The 25,853-nt window shown below is 40.8% G+C and overlaps 3 protein-coding genes across 3 annotated transcripts; 2 read left to right on the top strand and 1 right to left on the bottom strand.

Annotated features, from left to right (window-relative positions):
* Positions 1–12,117: 12,117 nt before the first annotated feature.
* On the bottom strand, positions 12,118–14,828 carry LOC148908525 (uncharacterized). The gene has a single exon (XM_089035913.1). It carries the CDS (start codon positions 14,551–14,553, stop codon positions 12,118–12,120), a length of 2,436 nt encoding a protein of 811 aa, XP_088892039.1. The 5' UTR covers positions 14,554–14,828.
* A 2,705-nt stretch (positions 14,829–17,533) lies between these two features.
* LOC148908524 (uncharacterized protein F54H12.2-like) lies at positions 17,534–19,293 on the top strand. Its single transcript, XM_089035912.1, has 2 exons — positions 17,534–17,870; positions 18,131–19,293. The coding sequence occupies exons 1-2, from the start codon at positions 17,534–17,536 to the stop codon at positions 19,291–19,293; spliced, it is 1,500 nt and encodes a 499-aa protein (XP_088892038.1).
* A 5,470-nt stretch (positions 19,294–24,763) lies between these two features.
* On the top strand, positions 24,764–25,597 carry LOC148908523 (uncharacterized). Its single transcript, XM_089035911.1, has 2 exons — positions 24,764–24,895; positions 24,998–25,597. The coding sequence occupies exons 1-2, from the start codon at positions 24,764–24,766 to the stop codon at positions 25,595–25,597; spliced, it is 732 nt and encodes a 243-aa protein (XP_088892037.1).
* Positions 25,598–25,853: the final 256 nt, after the last annotated feature.

Genomic DNA, 25,853 nt, shown 5'->3' with positions numbered 1-25,853 from the left:
CGAAAACGATAAAATGTTTTCTCGTGTTTGGAAACCCTAATGAAACACGAAGCACGAGTTTTTGAAATGTTACTACAGACGACTCTCCTATAAGGCACCACCCCAGGGCCAGGAGAAAGTGTTCGCTTACGGGAAATGGTCGCTTACTAGAGAGTTAACACAGGAAGCCCAAACAATGGGAATCCCAACACAAGAAGCCTAAACCATTATTTGTAACTCACGTTTTCAAACTACAATATTAACGATTAAACTGTCTTAGTAAACTGTGCTATATGCTTACAGTACTATATTTGTCATTATTTCGTCGGGTTCTTAATATCCGATGACTCTACGTTCTTAATTTTATTATTTTTAAAGGATGTGTAATTGACTGGCTCATGGGTGGTCGCTTACGGGAGATGAAAACAATGAAAAATTCCAAAATTTTAACCCTAATGGTGGTCGCAGTCGCTTACGAGAGAGTTTTTTTTACAGAGTTTATATGCGGAACAAAACAGGAATTTCAAAAAATGGTCGCTCACGGGAGATGGTCGCTTACGAGAGTGGTCATTCAAAGAGAGTCGACTGTATAGAAATTTCATTAGCATCTAGATAAAGCTCTGATCTGATCTAGTTTGAAAATTTGCTCTGAATTAGTTTGGTTCCTCATCAAACTAAACAAAAGGAAAGGAATGTAGTGCGCGAGTGAGCAGCCGTTATAGGCCACTTCCGAGATATCCTTCGCTTGTCACGCACAAAGGTTTCAGTATGAGGCTACGTGCTAAATACTCAGTCATTCGTGACAGGCGGTAAGAATAAATTTAATTTAGAACGAATTTTAATTTAGCGAAGCATATCTCGGATGTGGGCTATTGGAGAGGGCCTGTGAGGATCTGGGACCCAAACTAATGACGGCTGCGGAGGAATGCGGATGATACTAATTTTACCTCGGGTGTCTTTCATCCAAATCCATTAAGTTTTAGGAAATTTCCAAGGCAGGACAAAACGACTCTAAACAAACTTGAAGGTAAAAAAATGGTGAACAAAATCATAAGCTTACTTTTACTTCCTTTGCATAGCAACGTTTGATTGTTTACTAAAAGAGTTTTGATTTTGTATTAACCGTATTTTTACCGCAACCGAAAAAAGAAAACAAAATCTAAAAGCTTTGGTAGCAACCGAGAGAAAATTCGCAAATATTACGAGCTAGTTTAGTTTGCATGGCCTTCAACAGCAAAGCCAAACTATGTCAGTTAAAACACAGGGAGCCCATACAAGCACTGAGAACTGAATGTAATTTAACGAAAAATAATAGTGATGAAGATGACTTATGGGGTAAACGAAAATGACGTAGTTGGTTAACCCGTACACGACGATAGTACCCATAAAATGGCCATTAACATTTGAAGGAAGGAAGTTTTGGACCAATCTACCGTGGTGACCTGGGTTCCAATGACAAAGTCACCCACACAAACTGGGACATCACTGGTCGTCTTTGGCAAACCCCGCGTGAAAAAAATTAGTTCTTGTGAATATTTTTACTCTCAACCGAGAAATATGCTAAGGTTCTTGAATCCACTGTAAAAAGACAGAATATTACGGGAACGAGACTGAAATCATGACAGAAGAAGCTGTGGCTGCACTCACAGAGCAATTGGCTGCACTCAAGGCACAGCTGGATGGCATGCAGGCTGAAGGAGGACCCCCTGCCCAACCTGTTCCTGCACCAGTGGTACAAGTGACAGTGCCAAGGGAGAAGAAGCTGAGAAAGTATGCTGGTGGCAGAGACGACAAAGTGCTTGAAGACTGGATAGCGGATGCACAGAGGTCTGTGGCTGCCCAGAAGTTAACTGGTCAAGAGGCGGTGGATTTCCTGTACCATAGCTTAGAAGGTGCGGCTCGAGATGAAGTTCGACTAAGGCCTGTGGATGACTGGACAGACCCGGATGGCTTCTTCAGGATTCTAAGAGACGTCTTCGGGGAGAAGCTCACCAAGACCCAGCTTCTCCAGAGGTTTTTCGCCAGAAAACAAGGTGACAGGGAGCCCATCCAGGACTTTGCCCATGCCCTGATGTCAATGGCGGAGCACATAACCAGAGTACACGTAGGAGCTCTGGAAAACAAGGACCAGAACCTCAGAGACACATTCGTTGAGAACTTGCGTGACAACCTGTTGCGCAGGGATCTCAAGCGCTATATCAGAGAACATCCCGAGAAGACCTTCAACGAGGTGAGGCAAGAGGCCTATCATAGCTCGGAAGACACAGATAGAGGAGCACATCGCCATGCAGCGGCCAAGGAGGTGTTGGTGGAGAGCAACCAAGTAAATGCCATCCAAGAGCTTACCGCAGGACAGAAGGCCCTGGTGGAGAGGCTCATGCAGCAACAAAAATTGCTGGATGAGCAGCAGAAGCTGCTAACCCAACTTACCATGAAGTTAGCAAGCCCATCACCACCACGAAGTCCCCCACGTGGTCCGAGGAGATGTTACAACTGCCACGAGCTTGGACATCTTCGGCCGAACTGCCCAAAGCCCCTGAAAGACAAGGCACCAGCAGCACCACAGAAGGAGTCAAACTCCAGCTCTCCACGGCAGTGAGCCACGCCGTGGAGAGGAACTGTAGTGGCTCTAACTCTCTTTTTCAGAACGAAAAGTTTGTCGGGACAAGTCCCACAGTGGTGGCGAGGATTGGCGGAGTACCTGTGAAAAGCTTAGTGGATACGGGCTCCATGGTTACCCTCATCACCGAGTCGTTCTACAGGGAAAAGCTACAGCCAACCCTAGGAGACCTACACCCTGAAACAAGATTACTGCAGCTGCGAGGAGCTAACGGTTTGGACATCCCTTACATTGGATATATCGTCGCTACAGTAGAGATCGGAGGAGTGGTGGTCCCTGGGTGCGGCATCTTCATCACGAAGGACACAGCAGCCACTACAGTAATGCAGAGGAGGGTACCTGGCCTACTGGGAACCAACGTTCTTGGGCAGGTGCCCCAATACCAACAGATCCTGCAAGATGAAGAGAAGAAGAGTAAACGTAAAACTGGGTTCGTGAAAGTAGCCGGCTCAGACAAAGTCTGGGTCCCTGCTTTCACGGAATCTGATGTCTTGGTCACAGGCCCATCATGGGGCAATGATGCTGTGATCGAACCCCTTGGTGTACCAGTAGAAGGAAACCTCACCGTGGCCAGTACTCTCGTGGATACTACCAAGACGTGTTACTATGTCAGAGTTGCCAACCAGACGGCAAAGGACATATGGCTAAAGCCGAGGACGCGGATTGGAATTGTGCGAGAGGGAGAGATGGTCAAGAGAGGAGAGCAGTTGGAGTTCCTACACGAGAATAACATGGTGACAGTGTGCTGTAACCTTAGTGCTGACCCTCAGATGCCACCCCAACGGGAAGCTGTGGGCAAAGTACGTTGGCAAAGGATACAGACACCCCCTCACGGGATTACCCTGGAACATTTCCCCGGGACGGAACTTCAGAGGGAGAAAGCTCTCCAGATGTTCGAAAGAAATGAAGAGGTGTTCGCTTCATGTAAGGAGGACCTTGGCTGTACAAAGACAACATATCATCGCATCTACACAGACGATGATGTGCCTGTCACAGAGCGTTACAGAAGGATTCCTCCAAACCAATACCAGGAGGTGCAACAGCATCTACAAGACTTGCTAGAAAAAGGAGTGATATGTTCAAGTGAGAGTAACTATGCCTCCCCAATAGTGCTTGTACGAAAGAAGTCTGGAGCCTTGAGGATGTGCGTCGACTACCGGAAGCTGAACCAGAAAACCAAGCGTGATCAGTACCCCCTACCAAGGATAGAGGAATCACTGGAGGCACTGCGTGGCGCAAAGTACTTTTCCACCATAGATCTGGCATCAGCCTACAATCAAGTTGAAGTCCATCCTGATGATCAGCACAAGACTGCGTTCACAACGCCCATGGGTTTGTTTCAGTACACTCGGATGCCGTTTGGACTACAGAATGCCCCAGCGACCTTCCAAAGGTTGATGCAAGGAGTCTTCCGAGAGGACATACTTCGCACCCTGATGGTCTATCTGGACGACATCATAGTCTTCTCGTCCACCATTGAAGAACATCTTGAGCGGTTGGAAACGGTATTCAGTAAGCTGAAGCATCATGGATTAAAGGTTGAACCAACCAAGTGTCAACTCTTCAGAGATCGGGTGTCCTACCTGGGGCACGTGGTCTCTGCTGACGGTGTCGAGACAGACCCTGAAAAGACAAAGGCAGTTAACGAGTGGCCAGTCCCCCAGACAGTGCGCGATCTGCGATCATTCCTTGGTTTCGCGTCATACTACAGAAGATTTGTCCCCAAGTTCGCTCAAATGGCAGGCCCGCTGCACAAGTTAGTTGCTGAGCTCGGGAGCGGAGGAAGTAACAAGACCACCCGGAAGCAGATTGGCGTACTGTGGACAGAAGAGTGCCAAAAGAGCTTCAACAAGTTAAAGAATCTACTAACCTCAGCACCAGTGCTGGCCTACCCGGACTACACCAAGCCCTTCATCCTAGAGACGGATGCGTCCAACGAAGGATTGGGAGCCGTGCTGTCCCAAGAACAGGACGGAAGAGTCAAAGTGATCGCTTATGCCAGCCGAGGCCTGAGAGGTGGAGAGCGAAACATGGAGAACTACTCATCGAGGAAGCTGGAACTACTAGCCTTGAAGTGGGCTGTATGTGAGAAGTTCAGGGAGTACCTGCTGGGATCGAAGTTTGTCGTCTACACAGACAACAACCCGCTGACATACCTACAGTCAAAGAGTAAGCTGAAAGCTGTGGAGCAGAGGTGGGCTGCAGAGTTAGCAAACTTCAACTTCACCATCAAGTATCGCCCTGGACGTCACAATCAGAATGCAGATGCTCTAAGTCGCATCAACCGAGATGAAGAACCAACCACAGTTGAAGTAAGAAGCACCCTAGCCTACTCTACCAATACTACAGACCTACCAGAAGAGGTACGTCAACATTTGATGGTATCAGCAGCATTCATAAGCAACACAGAGACAAGTGCGCTGGAGGAGCAAGCAACCTCATTCCCAACCACACCTCTTACAGAGATCCAACGACTACAGCAGGAGGACCCATGTATCAGTCGTCTCCTCCACTACCGAAACCTTGGACGTCGGCCAAGTAAAAGGCAAAGCCAACAAGAGACAAGGGATACAAGGAAGTTGCTTAGTCACTGGAACAGGATTGAGGAAAGCCATGGAGTTCTCTACCGCCGTACAGGAGTCGGACAGGGAAGTGAGCTTCGGTTACTGCTACTCCCCACATCAATGAAATCACAAGTACTGAAGGGTGCGCACGATCAATGTGGACATCAAGGACAAGACAGGACAGAACAGCTCTTGAGAAAAAGATGTTGGTGGCCCGGTATGCAAGGAGATGTGAAGCAATGGATCTCAAATTGTGAAAGATGTGTCATTGCCAAAGGATCCTACCTTCCAGTCAAGACGCCGATGGGCAGCCTACTAGCTACTAGGCCATTGGAAGTGCTAGCGATGGATTTTACCTTGCTTGAGCCTGCAACAGATGGAAGAGAAAATGTCCTCGTGTTAACAGATGTGTTCACAAAGTTTACAATTGCTGTACCTACCCGTGATCAGAAAGCTACAACCGTAGTCAAGACCCTGATTAAAGAATGGTTCCTTGTGTATGGAATCCCCCAAAGAATACACTCTGACCAAGGCAAGTCATTTGAGGCAGAACTAGTCAAGGAGTTGTGTGCAGTGTATGGAATTAAGAAGTCAAGGACAACCCCCTATCATCCTCAAGGAAATGGGCAGTGCGAAAGATTCAACCGTACACTACATGAGCTTCTAAGAACTCTACCAGCAGAAAAGAAAAGAAGGTGGCCTGAACACCTGAAAGAGTTATGTTACGCCTATAATGCTACGCCTCATGCAACGACTAGATACTCACCCTTCTACCTGATGTTTGGTAGAGATGCAAAGCTATCTTTGGACATTCTACTTCCTGATGATGACAGACAAGTGACAGTAGACAACCAGCAATGGATTACCAAGCACCAGACTCGTCTACGAGAAGCTTATACCACTGTGACACAAAACTTGAAGGAAGCTGCTACCATCAGAAAGAAGATCCATGACCAGAAGAGCAGAGCACTGGCCGAACCACTACAAGTTGGAGAGCGAGTACTCCTTCGCAACCGTAAAGTCAGAGGAAGAAACAAGATTCAAGATAAATGGGACAACCAAGTGTACAAAATCGTCGAACGAAGAGACAACAATACATATGTCGTTGAAAGAGCTGATGGACATGGAGGAGATAAAGTTGTTAGTCAAGGAGAAATGCAAGTGTGTCCAAGACCAATGCTGGAGATACGAGGACGACACAGGCAAGCTGACAGGTCTAGACAAACATGTACTGCATCGCCAGAATCATCAGATGAAGAAGATGACATTGGAGGAATGACAATCGCCTTTCAACCAATGACAGAACCAGCTGAACCTGATGATGATGATGATAGTGATGATGCGTCTGAGGAAGAACTGGCTGCACCTGTACTCCGACGTTCCACAAGGACAACGGCAGGCCAACACAGCAACCTCTATAATCTTCCAAGATCCGCACTTCAGCACTGACGAGTCCACCTGCGTATCATTGTTCCTGAATTTGCTCGAGGACGAAGCAAACAAAAAGGAGGGGCAAGTGTGACAGAGTCAAAAGACACTATTTTGGACAGTAATTATTTAGTCATAAATCTATATTTTTAATTAGGAATGCCTCGTGTACACATAGGAATGTAATTCTTTAGTTAACTGTTTGCGTGGAAAATGCGTAAGCAAGAAATAATTTCCGTACGTAATTACATTACAGTGAGTCATGCCTAGGTTTGGCGCTTGTTTACGTAAGTTCGTGTTTGGGACATCCTGTTTGCGCCTAGGGCGTGCAACATTGCGTAGGATGTGTAAGGTCTTAAGAATGCAGGTTTTTCCATAAAAATAGGCCCAAACTAAGCTTAAATCAGTGTAGTAAAAGTTCTTGAAGACGTTGCACATATCAAGACAAGGAATTCTCTACGATGTAAAGAGATATCCTGTAATCTCGTTCCCGTTTTTCTTCATGTATTGTAAAGTTGTGTGAATTTTTCAATAAATTCTTTTGTCAAAACCACTTGCAATCTGATTCATAGCTGAGCGCCTTGACGCCGGTTACGGGAACTTATATAGGGCTAACCTCAATGTCTTCCTTTTCAAAATACGTAATCTGCATTTTTGAATAAAGTATTATTAATTAATTAATTAGTTTGACAAATTGGAACTGGGAAAAGATTTCTTGTGAAGCGAATCAACTGTCGATGGAATAAGGTAGGTGGAGATACTAAAAATATTCTAATACTAAAAAATAAACAAATTGAATTATTACTAATTTTCACTTGTTTTTTATTTGTGAAAAAATACGAAAATCACGAGCGACAAAAATTTTCGGAAACTATAATTTCAGCTTACATTCAATTTCACAAGAACAAGAAATATTTATTAGTGCAAGTAGTAGTGTAGGGGCAGCACGAGCCCTTTTTTGGACGGGGAAGGGGACGGGAAAGGACGGGGAAGGACGGGGCACATTAATTATTCATCGATCATTAGCATAAAACGACGGGTAGGTATTGTTTCGGGTTACCATGACGACCAATTGACGTCATAAGACTATTGTTAGGCCTGTTTGGACAAGTCTTTTGTTTCGGGATTCGAGGACGGGGACGAGCCTACCAAAACTTGAGCGTAAAATGGTGGGCAAGTATTGTTTAATGCTACCACGACGTCATAAGACTATTGTCAGACCGATATGAACGAGTCTTTTGTTTGGGAATCCGATTTATAGAGCGCGGAGATTTTGAATTCTTTATTCCAAAACTCATCCAAGCAAGCAAGTATGATGGCAAGTATTAGAGTCGATGAGGTCGATATGTTTGAAAGAGATCACATGTACTTTTTGATTTCCAACATATTTCACTTGGTATACGCTGATGAATGTGTGGAACCTATCTATATCGAAAGGAAGAGACAGTGTTATGGTTGTGAAGTAAACCATCCAAGCCAAAGACAACATGACTGCTTGATGTTAACCGAAGAAGAATCTTGGAACTTATTTTACGATCTTGCCAAAGACGTTGTCCAAGCAGAGGAAGTTTGGAGACAGATCCTTGGTGTATGCTACATGATGAAAATTCCGCTTCATTGCTCCTGGAAGACTTATTTAACTGAACTCTATAAGCTTCCATGGACTACAGTGTATCTACTACGCTGTCAACTTATACATTTTGAAAACGAACTCAGTACTGTTGAAAAAATTCAGATCATTCTGTCTGACAAAGTCGACGAAGTTAACACGCCTCATGTTCCAATACATTGCCCTGAAGAGTTTTTAAGAAAAGAATCAAAACCTATGGAAATCGATGTAAAATTTTGTGGTTTGAATATGTAATATCAATATTTAGTATGATGATGAATATGTATGTCATTTGTATTATATATACCAATAAAGTCTTTTAAAATTCATCAGTGTCGTTCTAACCTTGCTGTAGTCAACATAGGTTCTTTTTGCTTATTGGCCTGCATAAGATTTGCCGAGGAACTTCAACTCACCGAGAGGGAATGGGAACGACTGTTTCAGTACCTCTTTTAAGAGAACACGTTCTCGAATTGGATCATTTCTGTCTCTACCTTCTAGCTGTGCGGATAGAGGATGGGTTGTCTTCCACCATCTTACCAAATTGGTTTGGACCGAATCTTCAACCGAGTTCGTTGCATACTGGCCTGCTGTGGGGGTCAGATTATAGTAGAAAACTCGGAATTTACTGATGGAGGACGAACTACAGAAAATCTACTACGATCTCGAAAACGGCGCAAGTTTTTCGGGTGTGGATGCCCTTTATCGTGCTTTAAAACAAAAAGGGTTCAAGAAAGTAACCCATAAACAAATCGAAGATTGGCTCCAAAAACAAGAAACCTATTCCGTTCATAAGCCCGTACGCCACAGATTTCCAGGAAACAGAGTGATTGTCAGCGGAAAAGATGATAAATTCCAAGCCGACTTGGTAGATTTGAGCTCTTTGAGTCGATTCAACAAAGGATACAAGTATTGGTTGACCTGCATCGATGTTTTGAGTAAATACGGTTGGGCCATTCCTTTAAAGACAAAGACTGGACAAGAGATAACAGACGCTTTTGCCAAAATCTTGAAATCTGGAAGAAAACCGAAGAAGTTGCAAACGGATAAAGGAACTGAATTTTTAAACCAGATTTTTCAGAATTATTTGAAAAAACAAGGCATCCATTCCTTCACTACTCATTCAGAGACGAAATGTGGGGCGGTAGAACGTTTTAATCGTACAATAAAGACAAAACTTTACAAGTATTTCACCTACAAGAACACACATCAGTACCTCGACATCCTTCCAGATCTACTCAAATCGTACAACCGAAGTTTTCATCGAAGTATCCGAATGAAACCCATCGAAGTCACGAAAAAGAATGAAAATGCGGTATGGCATACCTTGTATGGAACATCAATAGCCGCTCCCGTGCGTTTTCGATTTCAAGTCGGGGATCAAGTGAGAATCAGTAAAGCTAAGAAAATATTTGACAAAGGATATAAAGCCAATTGGAGTATCGAAATATTTACTGTAACAGAGCGAATTCCGAGAAATCCACCTGTCTATCGTCTGAAGGATCAACAGGGAGAAAGGATTGAAGGAGTATTTTATGAACCAGAACTTCAGAAAATAGAAAAAGAAGATGATGTGTATCAGATAGAAAAGGTCTTGAAGCGACGTAAACTCAAGGGTGGAGTCGCTGAGGTGTTTGTGAAATGGAGAGGGTATCCAGATAAGTTCAATTCCTGGATCCCAGCAAACCAAGTTCAAAAATTGTAATCCCTTTGAATTAACCAATAAATATTGTTTAAACTCTCAATTGTCTTGTTTCTATATAATGCTAGAGCAATACTTGCGCGCCTTCATATCACGCCAGTCGTCGTTATGGATAACACTCAGTTTTACCTCTGGCTCCCCTCCAATAGCAGCATGGATGTTTTCCCTTCCAATACCTTATCGGAATTTAGAGTTCGCCTACCGCAAACCATTAACCTCACTGATGAATGGGAGGTGGCTTTAACCGAAATTCATTACCCCCCTAGCTGGAATAATGTGCATGAACATTTTGAAATCGGTTTTATATCAAACAAGGAGATGATATCAAAGTCTATATTGTCCGCCAAGGTCATTACTCTTCAGTGCAGAACATTGTGGACGCCATGAACAATCTAATCGACAACACAGGGCATGAAGATAAAGTGAGGTTTTCTTACGACACACTAACTCGAAAAATAACGATTCATCTACTAGATAACCGTTCAATCTTTTTCAGCGATATTGGAACTACGCTCGGATTCACAAAAGAAAAATTGATCTCCGAGACTACCACCGCCTCACGAGAAGTGGACTTGGGCTTTCATAACCTCTATGTCTACATATACTGTGATACCGTTCAATCTCAAGTCGTTGGGGACTCCCATGTACCCTTACTGAGAATCGTCCCTGTAGAGGGAAGAGATGGGGAACGTGTGAGCAAGATATTTCTGAACCCGCAGTATCTACCGGTCAGCAGAAAACAATTCGAAAGTATCGAGGTCAATATTAAGCGCGACACAGGTGAAAAAGTCTCATTTGAAACTGGAAGAGTGTTGTTAACACTTCATCTCCGCAGAGCCTCACCGTACTTTCATTAAAGAGTAAAGATGTTCAGGTGTATTAAGGCCTGGTAAATAGTTTCAAAATATCCCCCGCGAAGCTTTTTCCTTTGCTGGCAAATCCAAGATGGCGGATGCTTAGGGATACACGCGGCCGAAGATTCAAAATGAGATTCGAAGCGTTGTTTGCTATGAAAGGTATTTTTCTTTCTTGGTTGTACAAAGCTGAGTTTGTATGTTTGAAGATGGGAACAACAGAAGTTCATGAGATATGATGAATGAAGGTGAGTGATACCAAGTTGTTGTTTTAACTTGACCTTTTAAGGTCAATTAAAATTTTAAAGATTCGAACGCAACGGTAATGAAACCGTATTATCACGAAGTTTGCATTTTTGTTTGACTCTGCTACAAGTCGAATTGAGAAACATTAGAGCCGTTGAAGGTTAAACACAATAAGGCTTATCCAAAGCGATGCAAATCTTATTCACCAAGCTTTGTAAGAATGTTTTTCAAATTTTCCATTGTTTTTTTTTTTGCCCGGGTTTTTTTGCTGCTTGTTTACAAGTTGAACTTATAAATCTTATATGTTTTGCGGATGAAACAGGTCACAATACCGAGTTCTTCTAACCTAGGAATTGTTGTTGCGTTGTATTTTTATCAGTGATTGCCTCCAGAAATTTGCTACAACACTAATTTTGTATTTGCTTCCAGACAATGTAATATTGCTGGGTGTATTTATAAGCTATTTGATAGGCTTATAATACATTAGCTTGTCATCATAATTGGTGGACAAAAGTTGTCGTTTCTCATGGTAAGTTTCGTACATTATCAATTTAATTGATCTTTGTTTTAGTTTGATGTCCCAATCTATAACTGGATTATTCCCTATATACAACCCATAACATGATGATTCTAACTTTATAAATAAATAATTTATTTAGAAATTTTTTGTGCCCTCAAAAGTATGTAAAAAATTAATAATACATGCTTGATGTATATACAAAATCGTTTAAAAATGTGAAAATAGCAAATCATGTTTCATCTATATACAAAGTTATTTAAAATATTATACACTCGAATGCAAAAATAACAATACATGCTTCATCTATATACAAAGTTATTTAAATATTTATACAATTAAATACAAAAATAGCAGTAATGGATGCTTTCTCTATATACAAAGTTGTTTTCAAACATATTCACTGCAGTAGGTAGTTGTGTTTGTGAATGCTTCTTAACATCTGTATTTAGTCATTGGTGTGAATAGTTCTAACAGCAGCTTCATCTAGAAATACTATCTTATTAATCTCATACAAAAAAATTATTAATTTAATATACATGATGTATACATATAATGGCCCTTTTATATTTCTTGAGACATGTAAACATCATACTACCTATTGGAAGTGTACAGTTATTTTCCATAATTTAAGAAGTTCTGAAGCTGTTTTTAATTGTACTTTCTTTGTTTTGAACTCATCTACTTGTACTACAGGCTCTTCAGCATTGTCAAGGAATGAGCTCAGATGTTTGAAAGCTTTGAGAACTGCAATTTGGATTTTCACAAGGTGAGTTTCATATCTTTCAATGTGAAACCTTGATTTGGAATTATGTCTTAAATTCTCTCTTAGTTTGTCATACTTCAAAACTTCCTCACAGGGGCCTAGCACTGTACATAAGGCTTTTGCTGTCTTGGAGTTGAGTTGTTGATTGTTTGTTTCATCTGAATTCTTTTTCTTTTTGGTTTCTGGTGTACATTCATTGACCTCAGGAAATGAGTATGGCCTTTTACCATGTAGTTTGTTTCCTTCTTCAGCAGTTGTTGGTGTTTTATTTACAGCAGTCAATACATTCTCTGTCCCTCTGGTCTTGTCATCACCCAAGACACTTCCATGCATTTCTTCAGTCATCTCTTGATGTGCAGCCATTTGTTCTTCTTCTGATTCTATGTCACATGTAGTTGTAAAGGCTTCTCCATCCATGTTGTCCTCATCATCAGCCAAGGCATTACCAACATCACTGTCTTCTGTTATTAGCTGAATCATTTGCTCTGTAGAAATGGCATTGTCATCCTCATCATCAGGCACAGTTCCAGAGCAATAGCATGTTTCAGGGACATGCCACTTACCCTTGGCATCTCTCAGCTTTGTTGCTGGAATCTTGACCTTGCTCTCTAGGCATTTGTTCCAGGAAGTGTCTAGATGTTGTTGCTCCTTCTTTATTGTACTTGATCGAAAATGATGAAGCTGTGGTCCCTCTTCTCTGAAGCTTGTTTCATCATGACCATCAAGGAATTCTATTCCACCAACAACTTCTTTCCACCATACTCCTTCTCCTGGCTCCAAATAGTCTGCAATGAGCTTCAGGTGTGCCTCCCAGTCCCCTGCATATTTCATCAGATCAGTTGTGGGCACAAAGGTATTTCCCATCCTTGGAAGAGACTTAGCTAGTTTGCTGATCTCCCTTTCTTCTTTGAGAACATAGTTTAGACCAGGTTTGGATGGATCTTGTTTGACATGAAGAATGGCATTCTTTGGCAGATCTTGTATTCTCCTGCTCCAAGTCTTGGAAGTGATATCTGATATCTTCTCAAAAAATCTTTCAAACATTTCAGCATTAATGGACCTGTGGGATGTTATTCTAAGAAGCTGTGAGGAGTGTGTGATGCAGCTGTGGAAGTACAATCCAAAAAGTTTTCTGTAGCTCAGGGACTTTGGAGGAGTCAGTACTCTTCGGCATTGAATAGCATGCCTCCAACAAAGGTTGTGGAGGCGTAGGATCATCTTGGGGCATCTCTTCTCATCCTGGCTATAATAGATCTCAGCCATTTCACACAAAGTTACAAGTAGAAGTTTAACTTCCCGGTTGGCCAGTGGGTAAAGGGCAATTGTCACATAAAGAAGTGTCTTTCTGTAGTCCACACCTCTAAGTTTCTCTTTACCTAGCTGTACAGAAAGGATTTCCTTAAGCTTGATCAATGTGTCAATGTCTGTTATGTGATGAGGCAGTTCTTGCAAGATGTTTTTGATGTGGTTCATCAAACAATGTAATGGTTCAAAGCACAGCACTTCATACATTTCCAGATTGAGATCTTGAACTGAGGCATTATGGTGTAGCAATGCAGGCAGTCTAGTTGTTCCACCTAGTACTTCTGCTAGCTCTTTCTGTAGCTCATTCTTTTTCCCTTCATCAGACATACCCCTAGCTCTAAGCTCAGCTTTGAGTTCATTGACTTTCAAGTCCTTGAATGGATGCAGTGAATTCTTTCTCCCAGCAGGACCAGCAGTAATCAAATTCTTTTTCTCTTCTAACGTTTTATATTTCCTCTGGAAGGAGTATTCCATATCACAGCTAAAATTAATATCACCATCACAACCTGGACATCCATAGTGGCCCCCATGTTGAGTTCCATCTTCCATTTCTGCTGCTGGATTGTCCCCATTCATGAATCTCATGACATCCTTTATTCCTATTCCAGATTCAGTTGTGATATTGTCTTTCAATTTCTTTAAGTCTTCCTGTCTTGTAGGCACAAACTGCATTTGGTCCTCTACTGTTGATCTACTGGGACCCAGTATATACAGCTGTGGCTCTTCAATTGTGGCTTGGATGTCTATACTTCGGCCTGTCTTAGTAGCAAACTCTTCTGTGCTTAAATGAATTGCATTGTCATACAGTTCTCTTACGCAGAACAGCATATGCCCATGATTTGCCACTGTTGAGTGGTCATGCCATGTTAGCCAATGTCTTTGGCGCTGCAATTTCTTTAAGCGACTTCTCATTTCTTCAGTGTCATCTCCAGTTGTTTCGTTAATTCTTTTCAGCTCACTCATTATTTCTTCTCTGGTTAATTTGTCATATGAACTGTCATCTTTGATTCTGAGTAGATCCTTGTTTCTAACGAGTGCTTCAGATCTAATTTGCTGTAGGGGGATTTTTCTTGCAGAGACATTAGTCTTTTTTTGGATAACTTCACCCTCATTACTAATAGCTAACTTAACTATTTCGGTTTGTACCACTGGGACTCCAACATCATATGTCCCATCCTCAATTAGTTGCTTGATGGATGCCCGGATCTTCTCATTGGTGCGAGGAACTGGAACTGATATCTCACCTCCTGCCTGCTTCTTCAGTGCTCTTCTTACTCGAAATTCTGTAAGCCACATATAAAAGAAATTACTATATTTCAACTCACAGTACATCATATAACTAAGCACACATTATTATTGTTTAAGATAGTAAAAAAAAACCTGCACATGCAATAATAGAAAAACAAAGTTCATATTTGTTTTATCCATTCCCTCATCAACGTTTGAATTTCCCATTCCCTAATAGAACAAACTTATTGTACTGGAGCTTACCGGTATTTAAATATATTTACCACAGGCATCCCAACTACATTGATGACAATTCAAAATCAATGATATATAGATTTTAAATACCTTTTGGACCATCCTTATTTTCAGGCTTATCAAAATTTGCCAGGTTAACACTTTGAGTTTTCTGCAGTAAGGTCTTCAATATTTGACCACCATTTGGAGGAGTGGAGTCTTGCCCTTTGTACAGTATCTTGTACACCCTAGCCTTTTCAGACCAGTTTACTTGTTCATGCGGCCATGAGTTGATGTCTATCAAAAGCTGATCGATATCACCTGTAATGTTTTCTAGTGCAGGAATGTGGGACCTCTCTTTTATTTTAGGGGGTGTTGTACTTGCCCTTTCTTGTGCCTGTTCTGGTGTTTCAAATGACTGTGCTAATCGGCGTTGTTGTCTTGCATTGTAGGATTCCCTTAAATTTAGGTGCACACCAGTGTCATTCTCCATTAAAACCCTGTTTTCAACATCTCTCTTGGTCTGTCGAAGCTTATTCCTTTTTTCTTTTTTCTTTTCCACAGGGGAAAGTTTTCTCTGAAGACCAGCATCTGGGACAAGAACTAGTATTTCCCTTAGTGTCTTTCCAAAGTTTTCTTTACATTTTTCATTGTATGTCGAATAAATTGTTTGTCCAACAGACTTCAGCTGTTTTTTTGTTGCCTTTAACCCTTCAGAAAGCAGTGTATGTTTTTTAGAATCTGTGGCAATACTGGTAAGCGGGCCCCTTTTACCTAACATGGACATTTTTTTCAAAGGATACGCTGCTTGATACTGTGAGTTATAGAGTTGGCAAGCCTTGCAATATGTTATCGAGTGTGCTTTTCGTGTTTCGCTGGTCATCATCTTTCCCTGATCAGACCAGTTTGTCATCGAAAATTGAGACAAATACAGCTCCTTGTCTTTTTTGTTTCTCCAGTTAGCAATTTGCTCATCTATTTTCCTCGCAACACGGTTAAATTCGTACTGCGTTAGGTTAAATTTTGCATGGCCACTGAAATGTTCACTGTAAAGTTGATACCTTTCATGCAAAACCCTTGCCCCAAACTTTGCCTTTCCCTCATTAAAGGCCTTTTTTATAGAACACAGGCTCTTGGTTTCTCGAATGCACACTCTAGCCCAGGCACATTCTACTTTTACAGACATATTGAACTTAAATATTGTTCAAGTGAATTAATTATCCTTGAAGAAAAGTAAATTGCATAAACCATATAGCTTCTAAAGAAGCTGTATGCAAACTAAACTTAGGTCTTCAACTAAATTAATCCCCCTCAAACAAAAATAAGTTTGAAAAGAATTGATATAGCTTCTACGGAAGCTGTTTAAACACAAGTAATTACTTGTAATAAGGGTATGACTTCAACAGACTGTCTCGTAGGAGATCCCTTTGCCTCGACTAAACCGATAGAATTGAAGAGAAATTTGAGGCTCTGTTTGCAAATTGACGCGCGTTGCAAGGTTTTCCCGCCTAAAACTCAAATAAACATGAAGATATTGAAGAATATTTAACATTTTAATAGAGCAGAACTTTTATTTGTTAGTAAACGATCACTCAAACATTGTGGTGTGCATAACCTTTTTCAAATCAAAATTACCTGTCTAAAACTTCCAAAAAGGAATATCTTTGCTCATTTTATAATAGAAGAGGTATCAAATGATTGAACCATGCTCGTAGAATCATCAATATTATCTGTATTTTATGAGCAATTTGAAATCAAACATAGAGGGAATCGAAGGTTTTCGTCCGCCATTTTGAAATTGTGCCATTTTTTCGCTTGGGGAGGTAAGACGAAGATTTTAAAAGCTTCAAAACCAATGGGGTTTTATATCCCCTCTCTCCCCTGGATGGGGAATTTGACTATTTCGGGCCCATTCCCAGCTCGGTATGCAAACCAAAATGGCGGCTCCAAGAAATGGTTAGAAAAAGCAATAGTTTTTCTAAAATGGGGAACATTTAATCATATAAAATCATGTAAATTTATATTTTTCTGAAAAGTAGCATGGTTGTTCTTTATAAAGACGCCTTTCAACTTAGTCCAGAAAGCTTCGTTTCCAAACAGTAAAAGGAAAAGATGCTCAAAATAGTAATTTACTCGTGACTTTGGAATTTTTCTTCATTTATCTACATTGTAGTCAACCTTAAAAAGCGTATTTGAATTATTCAATTACATATGAGTACATAAGGGCCGGATAAGGCAAAGTTAAAAGTCTTTAAATTTTCCCCATTTTACAATTCTTTTCACCGAGTTTTTAATGTAGTATTTTTCAAGAAATTTTACAGACAAGGGTTGCCATAGCAACGAAAATGAAGAAAAAGACTTCATTTTGATATGATTAATAATATATGTCAGTTCGGTGAAGAAAAAATTATTTAGGGGTTAGAAATTTTTTTTTTGATTTTTAGCCTCGTTTCCATGCTAAAGTCAGGCCTTAATACACCTCATGCCTCATCCACGTTCGGAACATTACAAGAATTACTACCTTGAACAAGCTCAGCAGAAAGGAGGTAATCTCCCTGCCTTTCGCGGTGCTACGGTCCAACAGGGTTATGGATTAGGGTCTATCCTAAGAGGTCTTTATCGATGGGCAGTTCCCCATTTATCTTCCGGTATGAAAGCTGTAGGCCGTGAAGCCTTGAGAGGAGGTCTGAATGTAGCTCAAGATGTCTTAGAAGGTCAAGATTTGGAGGATTCTACAATGAAGAGAGTCAACGAAGCCGGAAAGAGATTAACGAATACCCAGAATGCTTCAGGAGCGCAAACAGGTGCCGGTCAAAAAGGTAGAAAAAGAAAGACCTCAGCTAAAAACGCCAGTTCACCTCCAGCCAAGAAGCAGACAACATCAAAAGCGAAAAAAACGCCGTACTACTTCTTCCAATAATAATGGCTCACCCAACTCGATCTCAGCATTGCAGTAAATCGTAGTTGGATTTATTTCTGGCTCCGAGTGTGCAGACTAACATTGAACGAGGACAGTGGATTGAATATTTTCCTATCTCAAACATTACCGATTCTGGTCCTATCGAATTTAACGTCTCAGGCAGTGGAGATGAGTTTACCGACTTGAGGCAAGCTTGGGTGTATAACAAAGTAAAGATTACCAAAGCTAATGGAGCCGATCTAGCCGACGACGATAAAGTGGGACCCGTCAATCTCTTCCAACAGGCCATGTTCAGTCAAGTGGATTTGACTATCAACGATAAAATGATATCAACGTCTACCAACACCAACCCTTATCGAGCTATGATCACCACCCTCATGACTTATGGATCTGATGCTAAGACCTCTCAACTTGGAGCAGAACTCTTTATAAAAGATACGCCAGGGAAAATGGATGCTGTGGATCCTTTAGCTCTAGCTGCTAATCGAAATCATGGTTTACATGCCCGATACAACCACATCAAGGGGAGTTCTCCCTTTGAACTCATGGGACCTTTACATCTAGATCTGTTTTGTCAAGACCGGTTACTGCTCGACGGTGTGACGCTACGTATCAGACTCAATAGAAGCAAAAACAGTTTTTGTCTCGTCTCTTCAGAAGCGGATGCCAATTATAAGCTGGTTATCTTACAGTCCACGTTGTATATCCGTAAAGTAAAGATTTACGACGATCCTTTCCTGGGTATTGCTACTGCTTTAGAACAGGCACCTGCCCTCTACGCCATTCGAAGAGTTGAATGCAAAGCCATGTCCATTTCTACGGGTCAAATGTCTTTCTCCCCCGACGATGTCTTCTTAGGATCTATTCCTAAACGGATCATTCTGGGCTTGGTAGAAAACACAGCCTTTAACGGTTCATTCAACAGAAACCCTTTCAATTTCCAACACTTCAAAGCAACTCAAGTTGGAGTCTACGTCAATGGTGAAAGTTACCCCATGAAGGCATTGCAACTCAATTTTGATCAAAACTTGTACCCAGGATACATGAGCTTGTTTTTTGGTACGGGAAGTCTATTTCATAACCAAGGCAATCAGATCAATCGCGAGGATTACCCCAACGGATACACACTGTTCGCCTTTGATTTGAGCCCCGATCTTTCCGCTGGACCTCACATTTCCCCTATAAAGCAAGGCAACCTTCGCATCGGCATTCAGTTTGCAGAACCCCTGCCTGTGACAGTCAACTGCATCATCTACGCCGAGTTTGATTCTTTAATTGAGATTGATGAGAATCGAAACGTGACTTTTAACTGGTCGAGTTAAACATGAACACGAGACAGATTGCGGTAGTATTGAAAAGGGATCCCATCACCAACCCTATCTTTCAAGGAGTTTTCCCGTCAGACCAACTGCCGAACAAGATCAAGCATTACCCAGCAGCTTTTGTAGCCAACGTCGACCCTATAGGACGTCCCGGTTCTCATTGGTGTGCGTTTTATTTCACTCAAGATAAAGAGGGAGAATTTTTTGATTCCTATGGATTGAAGCCTCAAGAGTACAGTCAACATTTTCTCGAGTTTCTAGAAAGGAATAGTCATCATTGGACTTATAATCACCAAGACCTTCAAAGTCTAAATTCTAATGTGCGTGGACATTATTGCTTGTATTATGTAATTAATCGTTGTCGTAACGTATCCATGAAAACTATAGTAAACCGCTTTGGTAAAAATACAAGGAAAAACGATCGTTTAGTGTATTATTTTATCACTAAGTATTTTGGATACTTATACAAATATCTTAGGAAAAGGCTTGTCAAACATCAAAGTTCCAGACAAAAATCAATAAACACCATGTAACGATCAAACTAGTATTTTATTTGTTCACACTACAGCTACACACAGTTATGGAGCAAAATTAAGCCATCGTTGACGCATTTGTTTCTTAGGGTTACGCGTTGCACTTCGTATAGGACCTTTTACGGTTTTTCTTCCCGTCAGGGGTGGCGTAGGGGTAATCCATTGGTCATCATGTTCTGGTAAAGGGTTGGCTCTTGCTTTAAACTCTCTGAGAGCGGTTCTTCTCCTTTCATTTCTGACCAGATCTTCTGGAGCATTCATCTTGGCAAATCCTTTAGCAAACGTTTCCCATCCAAGAGGGTCAAACCCTTTGCGCGCTCGTAAAAAATCCCCCACTAGATCTCCAATGTGTGAACCAGACAAGGGTTTATCTTCGTAAATCAACTGGCCACTACGATCCCACTTCACGATGTTAGGATGTTCACGAATCTTGCCGATTAAAAGTTTCCCCCTTCCTTTCAGGGTCTTTGGTAAACCCCTTAAAATATCTCGTTCGATCTTATCTTCTTCTTCCTGCTCTTGTGGCTCTGGGGAGGGTTTCTCTTGTTCTTTCTTTTCACTTGGAATCGGAGAATCCATTTTCACCTTCAAGGGATGATCTTTCCGCTAATAGTAATACGTCAAGTAATTTTGTAAATTCTGAACATATTCCCGTACTTTTTCTTCATCAGTTAATTCTTTGCTTTTCAAGACATCTTGAATATCAATGATCCAAATCCTTGAGTCTGGAAGTCAAAGGCGTGGTGTTGACTTTTTGTCTTTGTTGCAATCTCTCCAAGGTCTGTTCAGGAACAAGCACCATCTTCCTGGTATGATTCATTTTACAAAAATTGTTCCAAGACAGCTAAGGCAGGTGGGAGTAATACAGATAGAAAATTACCTCCTTTCTGGACCAAAACCTTTCGTTTCTCTGGTAACGCTAATTCTTTATCCACTAATTTCAGCAAAGGAGTTTTAAACTCGATCAATTTAGTTTTTTCCTTGGGAGTGATAGGTACTGTAGACCTTAACACGTTGTGTACACACTCGCAAAGAGTCTGGATTAATGAATCGTTGGCTTCTTTCAGGATAGCTTTTACTTGGTTAGGTTTACTAGTAGACAACACCTTCAAGTGATGGTAATTGTTTCTCGCACGGCGACTCATGGTCAACTGATTAAAGTTCCTTGTGTGCTGATCTTTTTAACCCTTCTTGACGTAAGCATATTGAGTCTCGTTTGGAAAGATACTGGTTCTCAATCGAAAATCTTCTAGGGTCTGGGGTTTTAGATCACAGAATAAGTACCCATGAGGCCTTGCAGTGGCATCATTGAAAGCTTCTTGCATGTATTTGACGTGACCTGGATGCATTTGTTTGGCTAGATGATTGATTTGACTGCTATCTCTGGGCGATTTAAACAGAACCATGTAGTGAGCATTCAAGCTGATGTTTCTCAATTCTTTTCCTTGATGGAATATATTTTGTAAGATAAAGATGCAGGACAAATTCTTGTGATGACAACCTTTGGTGAAAATGTTCGTCAAACGTTTATCATTACTGACTTTGTTCATCAAATCATCAATGATGACTAAATTACGAACAGAAGGAACGATTTGGGATTCCAAGTGGTGGGGTAATCCTTCAATAAAATTTATATTGGGGATAGTTTGCATCATTTCTTCATAAGCAGGTTGATCCATTCCATAACACCATAAGATATTTTGTGGAGGACCATCAATCATCATTTCAGCATTTTCCAACAACCGTTTCACAAACTGTGTTTTTTCACAACATGTCGGACCGGCTACAAGAGCACCAAATGGATGTACAAGCCTTGGATCCATCTCGGTGAATGAAAATTCAAGTCTATAATCGTCTATTTTATCTTTTTCGAGGGAATAAGCCAATTCTCCTGAAACTTCGGTGTATTGTAGTCTCGAACAACTTTACTTGTTTGCAATTTCGCTTCTTGTAAGTGCGGTTTTCTTTCCTCCCTTGATAAATTATGAACTTGAGCCAAATGATTGGATAATTTCACCAAATACTTCGATCCACAGTTACTTATCGGACAATCCTTACAATATCGCTTGGACATGTTCACTCCACGAAAGTTTAGGCACAACTAAAATTTTATCACAATTGCACACAAATTTAACTTAAAATCGGGGACAAAAGGTGACAATAGGTGACAAAAGGGACATTGAGAGAGAGACGTGTTCACTACCAAATATATTTATTAAAAATCTTTGTTCATTACTATTTACAATACTTTAATTAAAGAAACATCCTATAAGAATTACTTATCAAAATATTTAGAGATTTATTTACAAAATTCAGAGCTTATCTGTAAGACTCATGGAATTAAAAATGTCCTATAACATCAAATTATAAAATGTTGGGATTATTTTATTTGTTTTCAAACATTTTTGACTTAAAAACCAGGGACAAAAGGTGACAAAAGGTGACAGAAGGGACTTTCAAAGAGACGCGTTCACCTATTCATATATTTGTCTTCCATTATCATCCTAATTTAAAATGTCTAGTTACTATTTACGAATTAAAGAAAATCTAATTCTCAAAAATATTTTATATACATTATATTTATTTTAAACTAAATATTTAAAGGAAGGGTGGTGACTCCATCCTCCAATACTTTTCTCTTAGGGTAGAAATAGGAAAAACCATCCCGGGCTTGTGTATAAGTATGCATTCTGTTATTCACTACTCTGAAACCCTTGTTGATACCCGAACTACTTCGCTGGGTTAATAATACATTCAAATACTTATCCTTATTAATGTCATTCGTCTTCTTATTAATACCCTTACAACTAAACTTACCATGGGATCCAAAACAATAATAGGTTTTAGAACATAACCCAATAATTCCCTCCCCTTCAAATTCTGCCTTAAATAACCCCGGCGTTCTTTTATCATAAGCCCGGTGTTCCGGCGTATCAGTACGCGGAAACCAGTTAGCTTTGTCGGATTCGAATTCCGCTCTCAACTCGGGTTTGATTAAACTTTCCACACTTTCCCCAGAAACAGCAATGTAGGCTGAATCCGTATCCATCTCACAATACTGGAAATCAGACCTATCTACATACTTATCTAAAAAATCATAATAAAATTCTAACATTCTTAGCTTCGCATATTGGTAAACAAAAAAGCCGATTTGCATAGGCAAATTCAGACTGATCCTCTTCTTCGCAGATTGCACTTCATACGTATCCTCGTCTATGGGATCCAGCTGACGAAAAAACTTGGTGTTAATGTGCCGTGAAACAACTCCATCATCACAGAACTTCACTTCTCGATGCTTCATCTGGTTCGTGATGGTTTTTCCGTAGCTGCTATTTCCAACCTTACAAAAGAGAGTAAAAACCAAAATTAATCATCCGTAAGATGCAAATTTGTAAAGTATCAACAACTTACCAGTTTCATGGTATCTGCGATAATGGCTTTACTGGGGTCAACATCCCCAGCTCTTCTCGCATCAGACACTGCATTCCCAAATGGCTTGAAGCAAGGATTAGAAGTGAACTCTACCACTTGATAGATCTTGGACACTTCTAACCCGTGCTCCAAGTACCATTTCAAGGATCGTCTCTCCCTTCATACTGCCAATAAGACTTCGTCTTGGCTGTGGTATGATTTCGTTCTCCTCAGCAAACTACTTCATGTGGTCTCCAATATCTTCTCGGGAAATCTCGGTATTCTTGAAGATGGGGCACATCTCTCCAAACTTCTCCTTCAAAGACTCCGGAACTCTGATATCGAATTCCACCACTCCAAATAAAGTTCCACTTACAACAGATTCTAAAATCTGTTGTTCATTGAGGGCCCAACAATGGTCCAGGGGACGTTTTAATTCAGAGTACAAGAATCTTCGAAGGAGAGGATTCGTCTTCTTCATTCGCCGCCACTCGCACTCCCACAGTTCCACCACAGTATAGCCTTCACTCTCGATGTATTCGGTGTTGGCGCGCGTCTCTTCCCTCAGCTCAACCATGGACTTGTTGCGGATGGTGTTCACGGTCTTCCCCTTGTTTAAATGGCAGTTATGACCATGCCAGAAACAGCCTAATAAGAATAAAGAAATAATATGTGTTATAAGACAGGCAGCCCAAAGTTCTAGAAAACATAAAACCACAGGAAACCCAATTTTAAGAAAGAATAAAAAACCTACCATGAAATTGAAAGACCGTTTGACTTTCACTGTGGAACCCATCAACAGGAAGATGCCGAGCCCCAACTCTTTTCTCGGTGTTGTTGAGTTGATGGCGAATCTTGATCCCTCGTTGATGAGCTTCCCAAGCGATCCACTCATCTGCCATTCGTCTAGAATTCTAGGGTTTGAAGTGGGTTTCAGCACGTCTCCGTGTATAAGACCCTGTGGGCATATCCTGCATGATAGCCCACAAGTACATAGCATTGGCGTCATAACCAAGAACTTTCTTACAGGTTTTGGGTTCGATTCCCTTAGCTAACATCTCCACTTTACGAATCTTAGTTTTCCCCGCTTCGTGGTAACGGTGAAAAATAATAGATGGACCACCCGTGTTATTCTCTTTGAACAGATCGTACAAATCTTTGTTTCTCTCGTTGAACAAAGAAAAATACGTCGTCTCATCGGGAAAGCCAAACAGATATTTCATGGTTAAGCCGGGAACCGACACACCATCTTTGAACATATCTATTTCTCTTTCCCGCCAAAAGTCCATCATTTTTTTCACTGCTTCCACAAAGGGTTCGACATCAAGATCGTTGTACCATACCAAAAAGTCTCGGAATGTTTGCATACTTTGTTCGTCCCATACACGTTGACAATACTGATACTCTTCAACCGAGATGTTCTTGTCATACGAAAATATTGGCCACTCAGACGAGACATTCGCCCCAGGGTTGCGCATTTTGCACATGAATAATATAGCGCATGCGTGGAGGAGCCAACTTTCAAAATGGCGGGTAAGCGTAAGCGTCCCGAGAAAGGGTTTTTTAAAACTTTAGAAGACGGCTTAGTTGGTATACGAGCGGAAAAGATTCAAACCAAAAAAGAAAAAATCAATAAAGAGCAAATTTATCCGATCGAGGTAAGTACGATATTTAAATCTTTTGGGTCAAACTAATTTGAAATCGAAGACAACTAGCTTCTAAGATTGACTGTGTTTCAAGGATTATCATTTTTTTCTTAGATCATTGAAAGAAATGAAACGTCTAACAAAGTCAAAATCCACTTTATTGGATATGGAGCTAAGTACGATGAGTGGAGAGATGCTGAACAGCTAACGGGTACCGCGAAACTTGCTCTTGGTCGTTACACGCCACGATTTTCACCAAGCAATCAATCTTTGGAAGACAGGGCCAATGCCATGTTCTATCGTCTTGCTAGAGACATAAAGTTTGCCTTGTTTTCAAGCAAAAGGGAATCTCCAGAAGTGCGAATAACTGAATATATGGATATGGACATTTACCAGGCATACTTGAGAGACATTGGAGTGATAAAGGAGTCTAGAGGACGAAATGTCCATTGTGTTGAGAATCGCCAGCTCTGTCCTATTTTGGGAGATAAATGGTATGAAAGAGTACTTAACATCAATGGGGATATCAGTTTTGTTATCACAGGAACGGTACGATTTTGGCTTCATGAAAAGAAACCAGTTTCGGAATTTGTTTACATTGGAGATAAACTCTTTGAAAGTCACATGCAGAATGACCTTGAACTTATATTTACATTTGTCCGTGGAGATGGCGTCCAAATAGAATACAGCAATGATTTTTGGAGGGAACATTGACTTTAATAAGTACTGCTGGGTGAAAACATCTTTACCTTGGAACTCAAATTCAAAACAGAAACCAGAACTAAAAACAGAACAGAACTGTATTATACGATAGAGAGAAACATGATTGCTGAACTTATGTTATCTTATGTTGGATTTAGTGCTTGTAAGCTAAATGTTTACAAGGTTTGAATATTGATTTCTCAAAACTACAAGTTTAGGTAGTCACATCTTTTGACCCCCTTTCTATCTCACTTAATCACATGGGATG

The sequence above is a fragment of the Actinia tenebrosa genome, unplaced genomic scaffold, assembly GCF_029948245.1.
Source record: "Actinia tenebrosa isolate PJP-AT-01 unplaced genomic scaffold, QUT_ActTen_1.0 PGA_scaffold3__52_contigs__length_22856419, whole genome shotgun sequence".
Taxonomy (NCBI): Eukaryota; Metazoa; Cnidaria; class Anthozoa; order Actiniaria; family Actiniidae; genus Actinia; species Actinia tenebrosa.
This window is presented reverse-complemented; position numbering and strand designations above follow the sequence as displayed.

Excerpts from the sequence above, each read along its gene's own strand:
- LOC148908525 (XM_089035913.1), bottom strand. The coding sequence starts at position 14,553 with ATGAGTGAGCTGAAAAGAATTAACGAAACAACTGGAGATGACACTGAA.
- LOC148908524 (XM_089035912.1), top strand. The coding sequence starts at position 17,534 with ATGCCTCATCCACGTTCGGAACATTACAAGAATTACTACCTTGAACAA. Across the intron at positions 17,871-18,130 it reads AACAGGTGCCGGTCAAAAAG|GCAGTGGAGATGAGTTTACC; the intron begins GTAGAAAAAGAA and ends TTAACGTCTCAG.
- LOC148908523 (XM_089035911.1), top strand. The coding sequence starts at position 24,764 with ATGGCGGGTAAGCGTAAGCGTCCCGAGAAAGGGTTTTTTAAAACTTTA. Across the intron at positions 24,896-24,997 it reads AGCAAATTTATCCGATCGAG|ATCATTGAAAGAAATGAAAC; the intron begins GTAAGTACGATA and ends TTTTTTTCTTAG.